Genomic DNA, 24182 nt, shown 5'->3' with positions numbered 1-24182 from the left:
GGCAGCTGTTTTGGCTTCTCCTGTGGGTCACCTCCTAAGTCTGGCCCTCTTTAAGGAGATAGGGGATGATATATTGGTAAAAGTCAAATTTTATACCTTTTGGGATTAGTTCAGCCCTCAGGTTCCAGTAGACTGGCAAATGCAGGCATCCTGGCATGCTTGGAGAGACTTAGGAGCAGAACCTTAATTGATGGAGGACTGAAGGAGAGTTATGATTCCTTTTGGGTTCCCCTCCACTGGATGACTCTCTTATAGCTGTTCCTTTGTATCTTCTTCAGCCGAAGTATGTCATTCTTTAGTAAGAGGTTATAATTAGAATGCAATGGAGCAGGTGTCGGTAATTCATTAGGATTTTATCTCTATCGTATTCTTAGTACCATAAGTAACCAGAGACTGGTACTCATTGTTGGATGTATCAAGACTGAAAACTTATGCATTTGCCCCATGCTTTCCAGCATGGTTTTAGTGATGCTCCAAAAGAACGATCAGTTTTTTGGTGTAAGTGCAGGGGACATTTTTCTCATACCAGTACATCCTCAGTCACGAAAGCTCCTTCAGTATATACTTGCAGAGAAGGTATTGCTGTTCAAGGTGCATTCTTTTGGCTCATGTACAGCACCTCTGTAATTATTCACAAGGAATTTGGCAGATGGTGTTGACTTTTAGGAGCAAGAATTTTTTTCTACTGAGTCAAGTCGTTCAAGTTGGCCAACTATGTTGACAGTATTCCAAAGGCCAAGGATCTGTTGCCTCACCTGGCTCAGTCTCTGGGCATTATAATTTTCAGTTGACTTTCCTAACTCCTCCTCGGTACATTCTTATTTGGTGATGTGGGGATACTTTTACAATTTGCAGGCTTGTCTGTCGGAAGACAAATAGTCACTTCTTGAAGAATTTTAGCCCTTAAGAAAGCTTCCTACTCAGTAATGGCTTTTTTCTTAGGAAACATGGCCTCACTGGAGAATTTGTCATATTAATCAGGCACAGTTACAGTACACTCTCAGCATAAGAGATTACAACTTACAGCTAATGTTCATTAAACTTGTGAGTATTCCAGGACCATCATGGTTGTTATGTTCTATAGGAGGGATGCCATGACTAAGAGTTGACTATTTTTAATCTGAAACTTATGTCCAGGTTTTGTTTTTCTCTCTGTCTTATAATGCAAAGAATTTTGACGAATGTCATTACACTGACTTACAGTACACCATAGAATGGTCAACACTACACCTGGTAAACTTTATGAGATGTCAAGGTGGTGGAAAGACCATCCAAGATTCCTAGTAGGTTTATCCCTGGTCAGAAACTTGTCATAGCAGAAAGATTGCTTCCTTGAGTGAAATGAACAATATGATATTGGTTGGATAGTTCATTCTGCTGAAGGACAATGTTTTTGGTGATTGAGGATTGATTCAGGAAGGACAAAACTACCTACAGAATGGTCATTACATCCTCAAGTTTGGCAGTCGGTCTGGGATTACAGGAGCACTCAAATGTGGCTTGAGCTGTGGATGCATTTCTTCAAGTTTAGCTTGATTCAGAGTACAAGAATTTCTCAGTAACACCTGTAGAGCCCTAGTAGCCGCAGAGCAAATGATTTTCAGACTTTCTAGCTCTCTTGGTAGATGTCTCTTGTATTCTTCCATTAAGGAGAAATTGGCTCAAACTACTGAATTCCATGCTTTTCCACTAACTTTCACATCTCTCACTTAAACACTTGGAGATGATCAACCATTTCTTCCCAATAAGGGGATTTTCAAGGTATCATGGATTCTATCGTTAACTGGAAAACAACCGTGGGCATGTGTCAGAAGCAGTGGTGTGTGTATTGCTCAGGGTGCCAGTCTAGAGGAATTTTCAGCGCCTGTACCTCTGTAGACATCAAGTATCTCTGCTTTCTTAGATATAGTAAGTGTTCCACTGTCTACTTTCAAGGTTATTATTCCTTACTTTCCTCAGTGTTGCATCATGTGCAATTAGATCTGGCTAATGATCAGCACTGTGAGGAGTTGAGATCGGTCCCTACAACTCGGCATCAGTCTCTCTGAAATTTAGAAGCAGTTCTAAATTTCATCTGCAAATCCTTTTTAGCCTCTGAAATGAGTTCCATTGAATTATTTACAGTACTTGAAACTCTCTTTTAGTTAGCACTGTTGGCAGTTAAAAGAGTAAATTTACTGCAAGCACTCTCCTTAAGGCTGTTGTAAAAGTGAATGCTATTTTATGTTTGCCTTAGAGCTGAGAATGATGTTAAGGCAAAATCTTTTGAGAGCTGGAAGAATTCCAGTTTAAACTCTTTGGTGGAGAAGAAGAGGAAGCACTTCTCTGTCCTGTTAGCGTAATTAAAACCTACTTAGGTAGATTAAGCCTGGAAGAGGCAAAGTTATCCTTTTGTTTTGTGATTTTAGAAAACCTAGAACATCTTTGTCAAAGGTTAAGCCTGGAATAGGCAAAGTTAACCTTTTGTTTTGTGGTTTTAGAAAACCAAGATTGTCATTGTCAAAGGTTAAGCCCGGAATAGGCAAAGTTAACCTTTTGTCTTGTGGTTTTAGAAAACCTAGATTGTCATTGTCAAAGGTTAAGCACAGTATAGGCAAAGTTAACCTTTTGTCTTGTGGTTTTGGAAAACTCAGAATGTCTTTTGTCAAAGGTTAAGCCTGGAAGAGGCAAAGTTAAAACCTACAATGTCTTTGTCAAAGAACTTGAGGTTCTCTGTGGCGTATTTGATTAGGCTAGTGCAAGAGAACTAGCTCTATACCTTTTACCTGTATTGAAGGTAAACATTAATAATGTGAGAGCAATATCATTTATTTTTATGACAATTTGTTGCTTTAGGATGGGATTATTGCGGTGCAGTAGAAGTGCAGTTTGGGGCTCACTACCTTAAGTATGCAGAACCATGTCTGAAAACAGTAAAGCCCTTAGTCCACTACTAGTAGCAGGTAAAGTCATTTCCTGAACTGAAGAAAGAGTGATCTTTTATTCTGTTTGTTTTAAATTCTGGTTTTTAATATTTTGGGGAGCATGAAGGTACATATACAGTATTGTGTAGGAGTATACCTGTATATCATTAAGGTATTTATTTTTAGTGACTCATTTTATAGGGCTTTTGGACCCAGGCACAGGGGTCCCCTCACGCCGTGTCTGTTTCATTCTGGCTGAATTAAAGCAGTTTTCTCAGCACACTTGCACTTGGCTGCACACTTTTGAGAGCCTTCCTCCCTGAATGGAATCCAACTTTTGGCGGCAGTAAGATCCAGAAAAGATTCCAGATCAGGAAAGAATATTTTGGGTTTCATGCAAGAAACCTTTAGCTCAATTGGCTGAGCAGATTTTGTCTAGCTACACTACCCACCTTCCTCTTCTCAATGTGGGAATCAGTTATCTTTAACAGTAGGTAAGATTCATCCCAAGTAATATAAATTTTCATAGTAAAATTTATTATTTGGATACTTGGCTACTGTTAAAGTAGACCCCACCCAACCTCTCCACAACTTAGTGGGCTGTCAGTGAGAATTCTGACAAGAGCTAAAATATTCGAAACACATCTGGTGGAGAACAGGTGTACTAGACAGTCATCTGGGCAGCCACTTGACCTTTTGTTTGAATGCCAACTCGTCTATTGGCATGGAGGTATAAGCTGTCTTTAACAGCAGGTAAGTATCTAAATGATAAAATTTTATTATGAAAATTTGTATTTTGTTTGGTGAACTTTCCCAAATTAATGATTTGTTTAAAGTAAGATTCCATTCTTTGTTGTCCTTTCACTTGAAATTCTTTTATACTGTACTGTATTTAAACTAACTTGAGGTCTTGTCAAATGTTGGGAATAATCCTGTACACTTCATTTTGCTTTATTTTAATAACTATAACTTGGTTGGATAGGTTGAAGTGTAGAAATATTCCAACACTTTTATTGTAAATATATTACTGAATTTATTGATTATTATTTTTTTATGAATATACTATGAGAATTAGGCAAATGGTATTGTGCATTTGGCAACCATGAAGAATTACTTCGTATGTGATCTTTAAGGAACTATCAAGTTTTTATCTTTGTTTTAATGTTGAAGCAGTATTGCATAATTTTAGTACTACTAAACTGTATCAGTGCTTATTGCTTGTAATGAATTGCTCTAAATGTAATTTAATGGTATATTGAAAAAATTATGTGAATTTAGTTCTCACACTTTTAGCAGTGATTAGCTCCAGTTTTTTTGATAGCCTTAAAATATAGGCTCTATTACATTAAGAATTGTGACATGTGTTAAGTACAGAATAGCATTAAATACTTATTCCACTGGTTAGGTTGAAGAGGCCAAGCAAGAGCTGCAAGAAATAGTTGAGTTTTTAAGAAATCCTGAGAAGTTCACATCCCTTGGAGCAGAGCTTCCAAAAGGTGTTCTGTTGGTTGGTCCTCCTGGAACTGGCAAGACACTACTTGCTCGTGCTGTTGCAGGCGAAGCTGGCGTGCCCTTCTTTCATGCGGCTGGACCAGAGTTTGATGAGATTCTTGTTGGTCAGGGTGCACGAAGGGTTCGAGACCTATTTCGTAAGTGTTATGTTTATTATGTACTAAAATTAACCATTGAGTTTTGGTAATGGAATATCTTTTCCTATGGCTTGAAGTATTTCATTTTAAAGATGGGAAATAACCTTGAATTGGGAACTTTTTTGTAACGTAAATATATTTGAGTTAATTTTAATTTTCAATTATAGGTGCAGCAAAAATGCGAGCCCCGTGTGTGATATTCATTGATGAAATTGACTCCGTTGGTGCCAAACGATCTAACTCTGTACTCCATCCATATGCTAATCAGACAATCAATCAGCTTTTAGCTGAAATGGATGGGTTTCACAAAAATGAGGGTGTTATAGTTCTAGGAGCCACAAACAGAAGGGATGATCTAGATAAGGCTCTTCTCCGTCCAGGAAGATTTGATGTAGAGGTCCAGGTGTGTATGCATATAATTTTATGAAAACTTTTCAATGTTTAATCCCTTAAGTGTTCAGTCATTGCTAAGGGCATGCATTTAGCCATTGTTTCATTTCTGTTTGAAGAGCCATAAAAATGCTAGATTCTACTGAATATTTTCCATTGTGAAAAGTACTGAAGATTATAGTTACCTCTCAATTTGGCAGTTTGCAAAGCCTTACCTTGTTGGAGCACTGTTACATAATCTGTGGAGTTAACACTTAATTATAAGGTACAATATACTGATGTCTGAATTTGTCATGCTTCCATCATAAATTGTTCTATTTTTTATTATAAATTTACTAGTAGATTTCACTGTATCTTTTGAAGGGATCCCATAGTTGATGGCTAACATAGTTACTTATAACTATAGATCTGTAAAGAAAAATATACATATTGTAAAGGGGCTTTACAATATGATTTTGCAAGAAATGTTTTTACTACAACAGGAAAATCACATTCTTAATACTGTTCATTCAGACCAACTTTCTAGCTTCCTTGCCTGTTGATCTGAGTCAGGGATTAATGAAAGGTAGATCATATGGTGGCTTAGCTTTCATTTTTTAGAAAAAAATTGCACCAAATGTCAAAACAATTCTAATGTTAGACAAGTGTCTTGTATGTATTGATATCAGTATAAATGATAACAGTTTTAGGATAGTCAACTGTTATATACAGTATACTGTATGCCTTATTATTATTTATATATGGATAAAATTTTGAGGACTATGTTAATATTTTAGGGATGGTGAATTGTCTCTTAACCCTTAAACGCCCAATGGACGTACCATACGTCGATGAAAATTGTCTGTTGGATGTCAAGTGGACGTACCATACGTCGACTAAAAATGCTTTTTTTAAATATTCGCGGAAAAATAATTATAGGCCTAGTTTGCGGAAGGTTTCAAATCACGCGCCTTGAGGGATGCTGGGAGTTCACGGATCAAGCTGTTGTTTTGTTTATAAGCGTCACCCAGACGCCGCATGCGCCGAATTCCCTCCTTTCGTACCAGATAGCATCAGCATCGAGAGCCGATCCGTGCTTTACAGAAGAGCGATTTTTGCAACAGGATGTTTGCAGAGATGTCTCAAAGCCGTCAGGACCATCCGTGTTTTGCAGAACTTTGGCGTGTGAGATGTGTTTTAGACTGGGATGCTGGAGAAGGTTTGTGCTGCAACAGGGCGTTTGCAGAGATGTCTCAAAGCCTAGGAAGCATCAGGGTGGAGGGCATCCGAAAAAAGGCGCATACTGAAAATCGGCATTTCTTGAGTCACATTGTCGTAATTTTGAGACGTTTTATATTATTTTTAGACTGGGATGCAATTTCATTTCAGAATACAACAAAAAATAAATCATTCTTTTTTTAGTTTTCAAATATTTTCATTTGAACCACTTTTTTGAAATATTTTCTCGACCGAAATGCTAGATAAATAACGATAAATCATTTACCTTTAAAAAAAAAATCAGCACAATACGATTTATGGTGAATTTTTGGTCAATTTCTTTAATTGTCGTAATTTTTCGCCATTTTATATTATTCGTTAATGTGTTATACATCGAAAAACAACAATCTTTTAGCTTTTACCAAAATTCTTGAAATCAATTCTAGTAACAATCAATCCTCCCTTTACCTTCATTTTGCAACAAACGGAAAGTCTCTGGCACAATATTTCGATTTATGGTGAATTTTGAAAAATTTTTCCTTCCATCCACGCGCGAACTCCGCTAAAAATCCTAGCATTTCTTGAGTCACCTTGTCATAATTGTTTTGCCGTTTTATATTATTCATTACTTAAAGTGTTATACATCAAAATGTGCGCAATTTCATGTAGAATACAACAAAAAATAAATCATGCTTTTAGCTTTTACCATTTTTTAAATATTTTCATATAAATAACGATAAATAGAAAAAATCAACCTTCGGTCAACTTTAACTCGATTGAAATGGTAAAAAAATGCAATTGTAAGCTAAAAAACTTACAGTCTAGTAATATTCAATCAATTTCCTTCATTTTGAAACAATTGGAAAGTCTCTAGCACAATATTTCGATTTATGGTGAATTTTTGAAAAAAAACTTTTTTTTACGTCCGCTCGTTATGTATTCATGCATCATTTTGTGATAATATTTTCTCTGTGTTGCTTTAATCGTTTTACAATCTGTTAAATACCAAAATCATCGCAATTTAGTGTACAATACAACTAAAAAAAATTAACTCATTAGCTTTAACCGTTTTGCTTACAGCGCGATTTGTATACAATTATGTTTTTTTTTTTCGCTGTCATATATTCCAATATTTATATATGATAATGATATTTTTTCATTTCTGATGGTTGCATACTAAACTTCAGGCAATGAGAAAAAAGGAGCCAAAATGAACTCTTAATCTTAAAAACTAAGCGTGCTGTGATTTTTGAAAAAACTTTTTTTCCGCTTCGGCGCTAACTCCGAACGCCGCCGGCATACGGGAGACGTTTTTGTAAATAGGGCTTCGGCGTTTAAGGGTTAAAAGACCATATTAATAGCCATGTTATCACCCTTGGAGATTGTAATGCCCATTCTTCTGGGAGTTTAGTAGGAAGCTTGTAAGATGAAGTAGCGAATAGTTACTTCATGGCAGGTGTAGCGGGATTATGTGCCGATTCACATGACTGGGTGAGTAACTCGTCAGGACCATGTGATCTGGGCTGATTCGTTCTCTCCTCTCTCTCTCTTTTTTGAGGTTGCTTCTAATCATAAGCCTTGAGGTTTTAGTCTAGAACTTTTAGCCTCACCCATGGAGTCTCAAGTGGAACATGTAGATCAAGGTGTTCGATTTGAGATAGGCAACAAAGATATGCAATTAAACTGAGACTGCATGAAAACAAATAGAAATTCCAGTTCATACTCTTTTGTGTAAAGAAAAATGTTGTTCAAACAAGAGGCATTTACTTAACCTTTAAGGGATGGGCTAATCATATATCATGCACACCCCCAGACCATTGCCAATTTAATAAAAAAAAGCACAATGGAAAGCAGAAGATATGCAAATGCACATGTTGTAAGAAAAAAATACTAAAAAATTTTCCTTACCTTCCTCTAGAAGTTGAAAGTGACTATTTACAAGTCCTTTGTGGGTCCTCTTTTACGAAACACTCGTAAATTTTACCAAGTTATACATGTTTTTCTAATAATTTATTTTATTCTATTTTGCAAAAGTATAATTACAGCTAACACAGTATCATAACAGATAAGAACTAAAATCAGTAACAAATTCAGAGTGTATTGTTGTAAAATATTTACGTAAATTTACTGAGATGGGGAGATGCAGTAACAGTTTTGGAGATATACATGTTTTTTCTTATATTTCTTTGCACCTTTCTTTGCAAAATTACAAGTATAACTGACATCATATCATATAAAAGATAACTAAAACCAACAGCAATCCCTGGGTATATTTATAAGCAAATAAATAAAAAGATGTCATGAGAGAGAGAGGAGCAAGACATCCCCCATCAAGTCAAGAACAATACTGATCTCCCTGAGACACCCACTTCTGAGCTGAGCCGAGTCTAAAGTTGCCACCAGTCATTTATGGACCATTGAAGTGATGGAAACTCTTTGCCGCTCGATACAGCCAAATCGTATGGGGTGAAATGTTACAGTAATACCCCGAACTCTTGTGATTCAAGTTGCCGAATTCACAGACAAGCAAACTTTTCATTGGAACCTAACTAACTGTCATACACGAGTTTTTCAGACACGCGAACATTTGTACTGAGAAACCCTGCAAAAGTGTTTTTTGTTTAATTTTTTATGTAATTTGTAAGTTTTCAATCTTTTATGTGTGAATTAAATAACGTTAAATAATAAAAGTAATAATTTCTCTCTCTCTCTCTCTCTCTCTCTCTCTCTCTCTCTCTCTCTCTCTCTCTCTCTCTCTCTCTCTCTTTTGTTGAGAAGAGAGAATTTTTATGGTACATGTATATATTTATTTGTTTGTCTGATAAATAAATTTTTCACCTAAGTACTAATTTTCAAATAATAATAATAATAATAATAATAATAATATTAATAATAATAATAAAACTATAATTACAAAATTCGTATGTGATACACATTTTAAACTAACAAATATCTTTCCCTCTTCTGTAAGAAGCTTGAACGCAAAGCTGTCACACATGTTGATTTAACATGACAAGGGGGAGTGTTGCTGATTAGTGGGTCTAAGGTTTCTCTCTCTCTCTCTCTCTCTCTCTCTCTCTCTCTCTCTCTCTCTCTCTCTCTCTCTCTCTCTCTCTCTCTCGTAGTTAGCGCAACCTACGTATTACTGTTTCTCTGTTTGTCTAACTGTACAGTAGATAATTTTAAATTGATCTAATTTTACCTGTACCGTTTACAAACTGTAAATGCTCCGTTCTAAAACATAGACATAGAGCATTTCAGAACAGAGGGAAAGATACAGAATAGAGAAGTCTTTAAAAACGAGGTTGAGAAGACTTCTAAAATTAGATCGGTGGAATGGGGAGAGAGAGAAATAGGATACTAATCTTCACACTCTCCTTTATTTTTATTTCAACCATTTATTTCTTTTTTTAAGGGTAATGTAGTAAGCTAACTTTTAAATGAAATTACAGTAACTTTAATTTCATTTAAAAGTTAACTTAATAGTTTGGGAGCATGATTAGGGTCATATATAGTATTTTAACTTTAGAAATAAGCCTTTATTAGCATTTTTAGAGACCGCTCCAAACTTGCATGAAAATTCGCCTTGCATGAGGGGTTCTGGAACCTAACCTCGCGTAAGCTCGGGGTATGACTGTACTCATATGAGGATTCCCGTCCATCACCCAAAACCTGTTATAGATACTCATATGAGGATTCCCATCTGTTAAGGGTTAAAATTAAGTCGTTATGCTGAGTATATACGTTGTGTTCTTTTGAATAGTGGAAGAAAAAGATATTTAATTTAAATAGGAAGTCATATGATGTTCCATGGTGGAGTAATTTTGTTTGTAAAATGTCAGGAGAAAAATACTTGTTTTGGCAAAGTTTTGGTTGCCATAGAAGTGGTGGTACAATTATGAGCACATGGTTGCACCTAAGAGAGAATTTAAGAATGTCTTGAAAGTAGTAAAAGGAAGAAGAACGTTATTTTAAGAAACAAGATTGCCAAAGACGTGGAGAGGAAAAGGCCATGGCGAATGATTAATAAAGTGAGAGAAAAGGAATTAAAACTGCCTGTAAAGGTGATTGGTTTATCAGGGGAAAAGGAAACAGCTGAGTGTTGGAGTGAACATTACGCTAAAATAATGTCAGAAGGAGGTCACCTATCTATGGATGACCGTAGACCACTTACAAGTATCACTGAAATTCCAAGAGTTTCTGTAAGTGATGTGAAAGATGTTTTGCTTAGGCTATTAACTAGTACCCCTGGTTGAGATAATGTGTCTGGAGAACATTTAGAATATGCTCATCCTACCTTGTTTATTCACCTCTTTTTTTATGTACTCTTTTGTTTACTCAGTTACATGCCAAAAATTTTACTTAGTACCACAATATATTCTCTAATTAAAGACCAGCAGAAAAGTCTTATCAGATGTGTCTAATTATTGACCATTAGCTTTAGCATCCATTATATCAAGACTGTTTGAATGTATAATTTTACAGAGATGTCAGAAATATTTGGAAACAACAGATAACCAACTTGCTTATAAAACCTCTCATACCACAGGTATAGCTTTGTTTTTATTAAAACAAACTGTAGAGTTATACTGTTCGAACAATACCCACCAATTTTTTTTGTTCCATGGGACTCTCAAAAGCATTCAATTGTGTTTGCCCTAAAAAGATGTTTGATATTTGAAAGCAGAGAATTGTACCACACTATGTAATAGAAATAATGAAAAACTGGTATGCAACCATTTCGAATAAAATGTGGTATTAGGCAAGGTAGCGTTCTGTCTGTTTTGTAGGGATGATTTAAGCTGAAAGTATTTGCAAAATGAGGGAGGATGTACCATAGGTGAGACCAGAATCAATCACATTTTATATGCTGATGACTTAATATTACTTAGTCCTTCAGTAAAAGCCCTTCAGAAACAAATGGATGCATGTATGCTGTATTTTGAAGAACACCATCCTATGGTTAATGCTGAAAAGACCAAAGTAATGACAGTTAAACCGAGAAGATTCATTAAGTGTGGAGATCCCAAGTTGTATGTGGATAAAGAGAAGTTGGAAGTCATCCAGTCTTTCAAATAGTTAGGTATGCATATCAACTGTGACCGTAAGGATGATGAGCATGTCATGTTATTTTGCTGCAGCTAGTGTATGAGAGGCAATCTGTTGCTCTGGAGTTTTTGTATTTGTGAAAATAATGGTAAAGTTCACCTGTTTAAATCATTCTGCACCTTACTATATGGTATTCCACTTGTGCCTGGAAAGTAGAAAGGATCCTCTGGACAAACTACTTCTGTTATAAAAATTCATGCAGACTTTTTATGAATGTTGACAGGTTCTGTGGTATTTCTCAATCAATGGTTTGTTAAATTGGGTATTCCTAAATTTCGAGAACTTTTAAGGAAAAAATACCATTACATATTTTGTTCCTTTGGCTAAGTAAGAAAAATAATACTCTTCTGAAAGGAAAAAATACATTTATATATTTTGTTCCTTTGGCTAAGTAAGAAAAGTAATACTCTTCTAAAAGCAGTTTTTAATTGTGCTTTTTTTTTTTTGAGGTTCAACAACATATTTGAAATGGAGTAATCTCACTTTTGGTGAGTCTTAAAAATGAAAATTAGATATGTGGTTCATAATTATTTTGTGGTGTAATTTATTATGATTTTGAAGTTTTTAATAAATGTGAAATTATTTTTTATAAAAGTATGCAATGTTCTCTGTAAAGTTCTGCTGTAAAGATATGTATAGGCAAAATCTTATCAATGTATGTTTATGGCTTATAGCTAAAATGAATTCAGTTCAATTCATTTCAGTTGAATAATGCTGTTATTTACTAGAACTTAGGGGAATGGAGTAATTATGGTATTAATACTAGACTACGTAAATTCTAGTTTTTACCATGAATATGCATTATAGATATTTTTTATGTTATTACATTGCTGTGATTGTAAAATATACTTGTAGGTCCCTATACCTGACTTGGCAGGACGTGAAGAAATATTTGAATATTACCTCGGAAAAGTGAAAATTGGAGATGATGTTGATCGGAAGGTATTGTCAAGAGGCACAACTGGCTTTACTGGTAAGGAGTTTTGTGAGTCATAAGCTGTAGGTAAAATGGTAAAAATAATTGGCAGGGGACAATTTCATATATGTAATAGCAAAAACCCAACACTGTTGTCTGTCCTTTTGTATGGATGCATAATTGTGCTCAAAACCTGGGAATGATTTGAAGTTAAAAGGCTAATTATAAATTAAAATTTGGATAAAATTTCTGGGCAAGCGCATCTCTTTTAAAACTTTTGAAAAACATTCAAGAACACAGACCATTTAAAAAAATGAAACTGGGTATGTGAGTAAATATGCATAAGACTAATCCCAAATTTTCAGGAATGGTTGTTTATTAACTTTTCTTGGCTGGGGCAGGGTTTAAGGGAAATAAAAATCACCATCTAAAGAGGTTTAGCATAGGAAAACTATCTAATTTATACATTCAGAAAACTACTAGCATGGAAACTAGCGCTATGAAAGTATTCTTTGTCTTTGCATCATTAAGTTGTTGAGCAGTAAATCCTTGTTTCATCACAACTCCATCAAGCATGTATGCCCAAATTTGTAGTCTTTCAGTGTCCCACACTGCAGTCTTTTATCAGGCAGAAGAAGAACAGTAACATTATACATGTGTCACCCTAGAGATTTATTAACCATTAGTTACTTGCTTCATTTTGCACATGCCTGATACAATAGCAAAAGCTATTCCTGCATGTGATTTTTTTTATTTATCTGAGAGTTATGATTTTTAACAAATGGTAGGAGTAATGAATCTGATGATAAATTTAAACTAATTAAGCTCATGGTTAGGGTGTGGTGTTCTTCCTTCCAAAATGAACACCACAGTGAAGTAATATAACCTTTTTTTCAATTAGTCACACTTGTCTGACCCACATTACCCAATTGCAGATTTAATTATAGTTAAACCTATTTTATGTGACTGCCCAGTTTTATATAAATAACTTACCCAGCAATTACAGGCAGTCCCCGGTTATTGGTGGAGTCAGTTATCGGCAATCCAGTTTTATGACGTTTGTCTAGTGATGAAAATCAGTGATTTTTGGAGTTGATATGCACCGATTTCTGCTTATTGGCACTAATAATTGGGTATTGGCACCGATACATAGTTAACAGAGGCGCCGATCTCTGGTTATCGGCGCTGATAAGCTCATAAAATCACCAATTTTCGGTTATAAGCAATTTTCGCTTATTGTCACGCTGTTGGAATGGAATCCCCGCCAATAACCGGGGACTGCACGTACTCAGCTAACCATTTCTTGCCTCGGCAGCTTGAAAATTAAAAAAATTCGTGGGTGACACTTCGCAGGTGACTGGTCCCGCTCACAGGTGACAGGTCCCGCCCACTAACAGGAATACCGAGAACTACTAGCAGACAACCTCATTCTATTTCTGCCAATGTTCGGGTAACACCAAGTGTTGATGGCAGCTGTGTTCTTAAATTTGCTGGTCGGAGACCGGATTTAGGTGAAGGATTATCACCTATTTCAGGTAGCCTTCAAGCTTTTAGCTTTCAGGACAGTATTTTAGTGTTTTGTTACTAATGGTTCTGCTTCAAATTTTTAATATTTCGCTGCAGTAATGAATTTGCAGTCAAATTGTTTAACTACCAGTAGAGTAGTTTACCGCGATACCACCCTTACAGGTTAATGCAATAATGTAAACATTGCATTTGTTGCCGAACTAATTCTTACATTTGAGATGTGTTACAAATAAGTAACATTATAATGTAAACATTGCATTAATTGCTTTTTCGAATAGAATAATAAAATATTTTTGTGTTCACTACCAAGGCCTATATTTTTATTTTTGGTAGTGAACACATATCTGAGAGTCTCGGTTAATCTCTAATAGACTTGAGGGAACTTTATCGGTAAAGGTCAACTTTCCTTTTCCTAATAGCGTAGAATCTTAAATTTTGCATTCGTAACCTTGTTTACCGATTAGCGTAACAAACGTAAAATTTGTGTTCTCTACCAAACCAATATTTTCGGTATTGAAATGTATTTCTACAAATCTCATACAGGTATTGCGCTACTTACGATGGGGCTAGGTTCCAAAAAACCCATCGTTTGTTGAAAAAATTGTATCTCGAATATGGCCTAGCCTACACTAGGGTAATCAGTACCATCTATACATACATGGTAGCCTAGCCTACACTACACAGTATACTTTGTACACATATGGTATAGTAATTATTAGTGTCAGCTAATTCTGCAGGTTCAATGCAGATTGACTTATGATAATTCAGTATAAAGAGAAATTGAATGCAAACAAGTCTTAGTCTACACTTTGGTATATCATAAATGGTAGCCTAGCCAACATTATACTGTACTCTATTTTCACATATTAACACCGTATTATACAAACATCAAAATAACAAATGTGCATCTTTTACATGGATCTTTTAAAAAGTTATGCTTTACTACACTATCCAATTGTATATATTCTCATATTGCTTTTGCATTATAAACTGTGATCATAGAGATCAAATGTTTTGGTTTGGGAATCGATCACGCGGTCTTTATTTTGCCGCATTTAACTCAGTTCAGAGAGCTTTTTTGCTTCTAGTTAGCATAAATGAATCTCTAGATACTTTATTTATATGGGACAAGGATATTTTTCATTATACAAAGTTTTTAAGTCGAAATATAACTTAAATATGTCTCGTTCTGAAATTAATTTAGCCATTTTTTCTGTTAATAGACGATGTTGGTGGCTGGCCATTTTGGGGGCATGTTTGTTTTATGTAAAAAAAATCAAGATTCCGTTCACTATTTTCTCTTGATTTCATCATCATAACACGAGCTTTAGATATTTATCTTTTATCGGCGTGAAAACAGCAGTAATATGTGTTCTTTCATGCCCAGTAGTTTTGATTAAAATACTTTCTCCCAAATTTTATTTACGGTCGCGTTTCATCCATGTTGCCGATGTACGATAATTTACAGTATAGTCATTAGCAGCTTGAACATTGTTTTCTCAGCTTCAGCTACAACTTGCAGCTTAAATTTACTGTAGCAGTGTATTTCCTTGCCGATCTTTTCTCCAAAGCGGATAAGGGTATATTGTAAAAATATATCAGTCCTGTTGTACTTAACGTCATTTTTAACATAATTACGGTAATTGTTTAACGGTACAATGGTTGAAATACAAGCAGAACAGTTGTTATCCGATTCGGTTATTAGCAAAACAACAGTTTCTTGTTTGGTTGTTTATGGCTGTATGCATTTTTGCAAGAGTATAAGGTTACTAACAGTACTTTTATCATTCTCTTAATTTTTTACCTAGGAGATGGAATAAAGAGATGGAGGAAAAGACGTTGGTCTATTGTAAGTTGGTCTCTCTTGCTGCCTGATTGTACGCTGTTGCCTGCGCCCACGCGAAATTTAGAAATATTATCTAAATATTGTTTTATCGGTATTAATTGCTAACCCCATCGTAAACTCGAATTATCGTAACTCAAGCACTACCTGTATAATGTTTGATAGGAATTGAGATATGTCTGTATAATGGTACTCGACGGGGGTTACTTTTAAATAGTGTCGAAAAATCGTCAAAAATCATAAGAAAACCTTACTTTTAATGCTTTGGGTGTTAATGTTCCTTGTATTGAGTTTTACATCAAAAACCTTCAAAATGCATTACTTTCTTCAGCAGGTCTCAGTACTGTATAATAGTAATAATTTCTGATGATTTATGAACTCTTTTGTAAACCGGGACTTCAGTTATGGTTAGTAAAGGTTAATTGTTAACGTTTTTCCGAGTAGTGTAAGAAATGCATACTGTATAAAGTATTAATATTGTGTTTGTACTTCACTGGATATATTTTTCAGTAGCGTACTAAACATTAATATTGTGTTCGCCACTGGATATATTTTTCAGTAATGATATGCATATCTGCAGTTCTCAATAACATTTGGTAGGATTTGAGATGTCTGTATAATAGTACCCTGTGTACTTTAACTATTGTTGGTAAATGATTAATTGAACATATTACACTCCCCCATGCAGGGAACTGGAAGTGGAAGGGCAGTACATAGTGGGGAGAGAATTATGCTTATTTTTACTTGCTTTTTTGAGGAGAGTAGCTGTTCTGGATACCTGGGAACCGTGCTACGAGCGCCCAAACTGTTCATCAACCTTTGAGCTCTCAGCTCCCGAGCTACTAGCTCTCCTGGGGCCAACTCTCCCTGCACCAATTTTCTCTCCTACTGGCCCTCGTGAATTTTATCCACTTGCTCCCGCGCCTGGCTTCTTTGCTTCCGTCCCGTGCCATTGCCAGTCTTGCATTTGGGTTAACAGATGTTAACCTTATATTAGTGAAGTGTTGTGCAGTGGAAGAGGTGTCTACTCATCAATTGATTCTCCTAGACAAAGGTCCTTGTCATACTCCCCTAAACCTGGGAGGAGACATACTGGAAGTCCAAGGGAGGGTGGGGTGTTTACACATGGGTAGTCGTCCCCTCAGTCGAGCCTATTGCTGGTCCGAGGTGTCAACAGATAGCCACTGGAAAAGCATCTTCCTGGATGTGTAGTGGAGGAGGTGGCTATCCGGCCCTGTTGGCTCTCCTAAACCCAGCCCCTGTCAGACTCCCCTAAACCTGGGAGGAGGCATACTGTCGGTCCATGGGAGTCGGAAGGGGTTTTGCCCCTGGATAGCTGCCCCTCAGTCAACCCTGCTGTCTGCGGGTGTCAGTGAACAGCCATGGGAAAGGCATCCATAGAGATGTGCTTTTTTCTAGTGGTACTCCAGTGTAGACAAAGCGCCGATGGCGTTTTTTGTAGTGAATCTCGGCTGTTGAAGAGGCTTTTTTTGGATCAGATTAGCTCTTCTCCGCTCTTCTGTAAACGTCTCAGGGAGCAGGAGTGTAATTCACACCTTTTTTTATATCATCTTGGACAGTCTTGAAATTTTGTCTCCTGAACTTCTGGTTGTGGAACGCCAGTCTTGGCTCCAAGCAGACCATCAATGTCCGAATGTTCTTTTTGTCCGATTCCATAGTGCCTGAGCGCCCATTAGTGCCCGAGCTTCCAGTAGTGCCTGAGTGCCCTATAGTGTCCAATGGCGCCGGAACTCTTCTTCATATAGGGCTCCCAACACCAGCTCTCATGCGTCTGGCGCCAGCCTACTAGTAGTGGATGCCAGTCTCTCTTTAGCTCGTTGCCTGTCTCTTTTAAGAACATAATGTTATTCTTTTTTGAGCACAATTTCCAATTGAAAGCCTAGCTCACATCTTCAAGTGGCCGACACTAGTCTCCGATCATCGGGTGTCCTTTCTTCAGTATCAGACTCCCTCCTTCGAGTACCATACAATGCTCTCAGGCTGTTTTGTCCCTTTTTAACCTGTTCTTCCTTTGCCGAGAAGTTCCAAACAACCCAAATTGCTCCCTTTCTTGATGTCAGTTAGTGTCTCAAAAGTACTGGCTTTTGCAGACAGTGACTTTGGTGGATGAAATTATGAGCTTATTGAAGAAAGCTGTCACCTCCACATATGGTTGGGAGCCTGACTTTGGTTTTTTTAAGGGAGTAAGGCAAGTGTTTTTTGTCCATTACTCCTTCTGATGCTTAGATGGAATTAGTCCTCTTGGTTGAAGTTCTTGTTAGGGTTTTGGAGTAAGGATCTCTTTTGTCTTAACATCAGGAGCAGGGGCTAAGAAGACAGGAGACTCACAAGTGTTGCCAGCCTCAGCTGTCTACCAAAAGAATCACAGCTACAGGTACTATCCTACTTACGATGGGGTTAGGTTCCAAAACAACTGACTGTTTGTTGGAAAAAATGTATCTCAAATATAGCCTAGCCTACACTAGGGTATTCAGTACCATCTACCATCTATACATATATGGTAGCCTAGCCAACACTATAAAGTATACTCTATACATATACGGTATAGTAATTATTAATATCAGCTAATTCTAATCATGCAGATTGACTTAAGATTATATCAGAAACTGAATAACAAACAAGAATTAGCTCAGCCTACACTATGGTATATCGTATACATATTTGGTAGCCTAGCTTAAGTTATACTGTACTTTATATTCACATATTGTATTAATATTGTATTACACAAACATCAACATAATGAATATGCATCTTTTCCTTGGATCTTTTAAAAAGTTATGCTTTACTTCACTGTATTCAATAATAGTGGATGTATTCTCATATTGCTTTTGTATTATAAATTGCAGTCACAGCAATCAATGTTTTGATTTGGAAATCGATTACACAGTGAGTGTATTTCGCCATATTTACTCAGTTCAGAGCGCTTTTCTTGATTCTAGTTAGCGTAAATGAATCTCTAGATACTTTTTTTATATGGGACAAGGTTATTTTTCGTTATACGAAGTGTTTCAGAGTCGAAATATAACTTAAATTCGTCTCGTTGTGAAATTAATTTAGGTATCATTTCGTTAATAGATGACGTTGGTCATGGGGAACATGTTTGTTTTGTGTAAAAAATCAAGATCCCATTCGCTATTTTCACTTATTTTCATCATAATACGAGCTTTACGTATTTATCTTTTGTCGGCATGAAAACAGCAGTAATATGTGTTCTTTCATGCCCAGTAGTTTTGATTTAAATACATTTCTCTCTAATTTTATTTACGGTCAAGTTTCATCCATGTTGCCGATGCACGATAATTTATAGTCATTAGCAGCTTGAACATTGTTTTCTCAGCTTCAGCTACAACTTGCAGCTTAGATTTAGCAGTACAGTATATTTCCTTGCCAATCTTTTCTCCATAGTAAATAAGGATATAATGTAAAAATATGTCAGTCCTATTCTACTTAATGTCATTTGTAACATAACTATGGTAATTGTTTACTACTGTACGATGGTTGAAGTACAAGTGAAACAGCTGTTGTTTTCTGGTTCAGTTATTAGCAAAATAACAGTTTCTCGTTTGGTTGTTTATGGCTGTACACATTTACGCAGGAGTATAACGTTACTGACAATACTTTTATCATTCTCTTTTACTTTTTTAACTAGAAGATGGGATAAAGAGATGGAGGAAAAGTAGTTGGTCCATTATAATTTGGTCTCTCTTGCTGCCTGATTGTGCGCTGCTGCCTGCAGCCACGCAAAATTTTAAAATAATTTGTAAATGTTGTATTTGTATTAATTGCTAACCCCATGGCAGAATCGAATTATCGTAACTCAAGCACTACCTGTACTTTCAGAAGCCATATATGCTTGGTTCTTTTGTCCTTTGGGGATAGTCTTACTTGTGTTCCTGGCAGAAAGTAGCGCCATGAACCATTTCACTAGCAGTGCATGTTCCCAAACGCCCGATCGTCTTCAGAGCTCCTGGCGCTGAATCCCGAGCGCCCGACTCCTGCTCCAGAGTGCTAGGCTATATTAGGCCACCACCGCTGAACACCTAGTTATTTTTCATAAGATTTTTTTAGAGCATTGTGTTTGACTGCAGCAGAAGTTGTTACTCCTGGTTGGGTTCAAGATCCTTTTTTATCTTATGGCCAGGCTTTTGTGTGTCTTATGGATTTTCCAAGTTCCTTTAAGCCTGTCAGATATTAGTTTTAGCCAAGTACAGTGCCGCATATGTTTTCAGTCTGTACGTGATCTTTTGAGTCAACACTGGGCATTATTGCATAGGAAGTTGATCCTGCCCTGATGGCCATGTGTCTGTGACTGTCAAGTATTGACAGAGTCGGCAACTAGTCCACTTAAGTTATCTGCGATTCTGCACAATTTTCTACAATTTTGTTCGGTTCTCATAAATGAACCATACAGTCCTGTTGTCCATTCCCCGGGGTGCTTGAATGGAGTTCGTGGTTATGTAGGCTACTTCGTTTTCATGTTCACATACAGATTCTGGAAGATATCTCAGACTCTGCTCACGAGACAGATTTTGCCAGTTCGAGAGTTTAGGCTTCAACAGCTATGGCACAAGCCTTCTCTCGAGTCTACGCTCCGCTTTCTTCTGTTTTTTTTTCTGGCCATGAACTTCAGCCTGTCCCATAAGACCAGCAGAGACAGGGTATCTTAGCCAGGCTCCATTGTCTCTTCCCCACCTGAATTTTCAGTCGGACCTATGGTGGTAGTTGTCCAAATTTTAGTCTTTCGGGAGAGGTCCCTCACGAGTCTAGTCTTAGAATACTTCTCACTCCTCATTCTAGTTGAGGGAGCCAGCTCAGGGAACCCAGAGTATTTTCGGGATGTATCCCCGGGAGAACGGAACTTTGTCACATATGCCAGAAGAGCCTAGACTGAGGTATTCCTTTGGACATCACCACAGTTTTTACGTTTTTACTCTAACACTCGCTTTCAAGCAAAGAGAATTTTTTACTCTGAACAATTGATCAAGTTTTGTCTAGTCTAACTGGAATTTCTGGTGGAGAAACTGAACCATCAGAAACCCACTCTTACTCCCAAGTGGACCTGAATTTCCCTGCTCTGTCGAGTTATGTGCTGTATATAGGGCAGACCTTAACTGTCTGCCACCTGTTAGGGAACCTTCTAACATGGTCAGTGGACACCATTTTACGAGATTGTTCCAACTTGTACTTCTACACTCTTCCACCGTTTGATATGGTCAAGGAATGGCTGGATTTTTCAGACTTTTCAGAACGTTACTACGTCCCTTGTACCCATTCTGAATTGCAATTATGGTTCCCGATTTCCTGCTATGGATTGATGGACTATCCCAGAATCCTTCCATTTTTTGTACCTTCTTGAACAGTCTCACTTCAAGAGACACCATCAAGGGCGGTACACTCTTATGTGGACAGGCTTTGGGCTGTCTGGGAGTTTATCAAAAAGGAGGGGCTTTTTTTCAGAGGTGCTACTAAAGACATTTGAGAGATGGGAAAGGGGATTGAGCTAAGTCTAATTCAATAACGAGGTTTGCTCATTTACCCTGGGAAATTTTTACCGACACACACACACACACACACACACACACACACACACACACACACACACACACACACACACACACACACACTCACACACACACACTCTCTCTCTCTCTCTCTCTCTCTCTCTCTCTCTCTCTCTCTCTCTCTCTCTCTCTCTCTCTCTCTCTCTCTCTCTCTCTCAAATTTAATAGTAGACAAGACAGTCTTGAGTTTTTTTCCCTCTCTCTCTCTCTCTCTCTCTCAAATTTAATAGTAGACAAGACAGTCTTGACAGCCAGGAATAATACCCAGGAGCACCCATTAGTATGAGTTTTTTCCCCCACCTGGCTTCCTTCTCACCTGGCGCCAGTTATGGCCGGGCTCCAGCTCTAACCAAAGCTCATAGGGATGCCCTCCGGCTCCCAAACGTTTAGTAGTTAGATGGCGGCCAGCTCTGGTGGCCTTGCCTACAGCCTGGTGCCAGCCATTCTCTGAGCGACCAGAAGCGCTCACTAGCTTTGAGGAAGAATAGAGAGCTTCTTGTACAGTTGGAGCATTCTGGTATTAACTGGAAAGAAGCGAAAGTTTGAGGACAACCTTCTCTGTAGTGTGATGGCAAGAGCTCATGTCGTCCTTTGACCAAGATGTCAGGCTCCAACCACAGCCTGGCGCCAGCTCATTCTCTAAGCACCCAGCAGTGCTCACCAATCTGAGGATGAATAGAGATCTTTCTGTCCAGTCGAGATGTTCAGGTATTACCTGAAAAGAATCAGTAGTTCAAAGGCCATGCATAACCTAAGGTGTTATGGCTAGATCTTGTCTCGTCCTACGTTTAGAATGTCTGGTTCCTTATACTATGGACTTTATTTTCCAAGATATTCTGAGATTTAGGGGAACATTTTCCTTCTTTTTAACTGAAAGCTAAAGATGTCAGAAAAGTTTTTCCTCTTTAACACTCAGGCTCTCCTTGTCCCTGATGTCTATTCTAAAATCGTCCCACAGGAAACAGTGTTAAATTTTTGGTAATAAAGTACATGAGATTATCAGTAACATGCATGAAACCACAGAAGGAAACATAGGATATTCTTCTACTATCTCTTCATCTTTTTATAAGGTGTCGAGTGCTAGGCAACCAAGGGGGTACAATGTACCTAGAGCACCCACCACTCTCAGTGGATGGGTTGTGGTTTTATTTCAGTGCAGGTGTTAGTGTTATCTGGTTGTTTTCTTTGCAGTACTGCGCCCAGGGAAAAGGTACCTTTTAAAGTTTTGCTAGCCATCGGATAACTCCTTGAGGTACATAACTTCCCCTGATGCTTTGTTAGCAATTGGAATACTGTACTCCTTTGCTACAAAGCTTCCACTTTAATAGAGGCACTCCTGGCTTTACTGCCATGCTGCTACAGGTTAAGTTGAGCAACAACCAGAGGCAGTTCTCTACTGCAGGCTCTCTTAACTGATAAAGAACTACAAGCATTGTACTCAATGCTAGTGACTGTTTCTGTTTCAAATTCATGACAGGCAGTCCCTGGTTATCAGCGGGGGTTCCGACAGCGTGACGATAAGTGAAAATCGCTGATAAGCGAAAATCGCTGATAACCAAAAATCACCACCTCTGTTAGGTACGTATCGACACCCATAAGCGGAAATCGGCACATATGGGCCCCAAAAATCGCAGATTTTCGTTGCTAGACAAGCGCTGGAAAACCAGATCGCCAATAACCTGGAACTGCCTGTACATGACTTAATGTTTTGGAGTAGAATATGTCCATGTGGAATTAGCTAAGTAATTACTGGGTAAATTACTTATATAAAAATGACATTTTTATGATAAAATAAACTTTTTTATATACTTACCCAGTAATTATGGATGGAACCCTCCCTCCTCCCTGCTGATGTACATATGGCATAAACAGAATGAGGTTGTCTGCTAGTAGTTCTTGATATTCCTGTTAGTGGGTAGGACCAGTCACCTGCACTAAATCTTTGAAGCGTTACCCGCGAATTTGTTGAATTTTCAAGCTGCCAAGGCAAGATATTGTTAGCTAAGTAATTACTGGGTAAGTATATAGAAAACTTTATTTTTCATAAAAATGTAATTTTTCAACAAACAATAAGGATCAAGTTTAATACTAAGTCCTTCAAAGCAGTTTTGTCAGTCTTCAATAATATTAGTTTATCCAGTCACCAAGTTTTTAACTTTTAATTACTAAATACCATGTAACATATGCATAAAGAATGAGCCTTTTGTGTCAGCCATATGATAGTTGAAAATATTAACTCAGTTGTTTGAGTGATTATGAATAATGTTTATTATTAACCATAATAAAATTAATGAAAATTTAGAACTCTTAACAGCTGAGCAGTTGTTTGAGTGATTATGAACAGTGTTTATTATTAACCATAAGAAAAGTAATGAAAATTTATAACTCTTAACAGCTGAGCAAAATCCCCAGACTTTATTATTTCACTACTTCATCTTTGTTTCATCCTTTTCCCTGTTATCCCTATTAAGGTGATCATTTGGAAGTGGTGTCCTTTGACCAGTGTCAGTATTTGGGATTGCCAGCTTCCTATTTTCAATTGTGTTTGTATGTAACCACTCTTAGTGTTTCTGGAAACCGCACTTTTTTGGCCCAGTTAGTCATAGTTCCAGTTTTTGTTTGGTATTTGGTATGTGTTGGTAAATTAGGTATGGTGCTTGACATCATTAGGGTTAACAATTCTGAGGTTGGTTCTTGCTTCTGTTTGCTAACATTGGTCTTATGTTTATAAATTTTTTTTATGTGTTTTATGTGTAGGATAAGTCCAGCTTTCTTATCTTTTTGTACTTTATCAGTTTATTGTAATTTGGTATTTTCCTACCTAAATACTGATGAGCACGTGTCATTCACCGTCAGTGGGAGTTTTTTGTTATGTTTTTTTGCTCTATTACCATATTTAGTAGTTTCAGTTACAGGGCTATGATTTTTTTGTGATCACATACTTCATTTTTGCTAAATATTTTGTAAAATTTTTCTATTTAGTAATCATTTGTACAATTAATTATTGCTTGGTGAACAGTTTCTCAACCAGACAATTACCTAGTTAGCTGGTGTCTTATATATCTC

General features: G+C 37.1%; 1 protein-coding gene across 1 annotated transcript in view; it reads left to right on the top strand.

Annotated features, from left to right (window-relative positions):
• The window catches only part of YME1L (ATP-dependent zinc metalloprotease YME1L), a 131310-nt gene that overhangs the window by 52419 nt on the left and 54709 nt on the right, over window positions 1-24182 (top strand). Inside the window, exons 8-10 of the mRNA XM_067128858.1 lie at window positions 4309-4552; window positions 4720-4955; window positions 12104-12221. Of these exons, the coding sequence (XP_066984959.1) occupies window positions 4309-4552; window positions 4720-4955; window positions 12104-12221 (598 nt within the window). The remainder of the gene's footprint in view (window positions 1-4308; window positions 4553-4719; window positions 4956-12103; window positions 12222-24182) is intronic.

This window comes from Macrobrachium rosenbergii, chromosome 27 (assembly GCF_040412425.1).
Source record: "Macrobrachium rosenbergii isolate ZJJX-2024 chromosome 27, ASM4041242v1, whole genome shotgun sequence".
NCBI lineage: Eukaryota > Metazoa > Arthropoda > Malacostraca > Decapoda > Palaemonidae > Macrobrachium > Macrobrachium rosenbergii.
The sequence above is the reverse complement of the archived record's forward strand: the minus strand, read 5'-3'. Positions and strand labels throughout refer to the sequence as shown.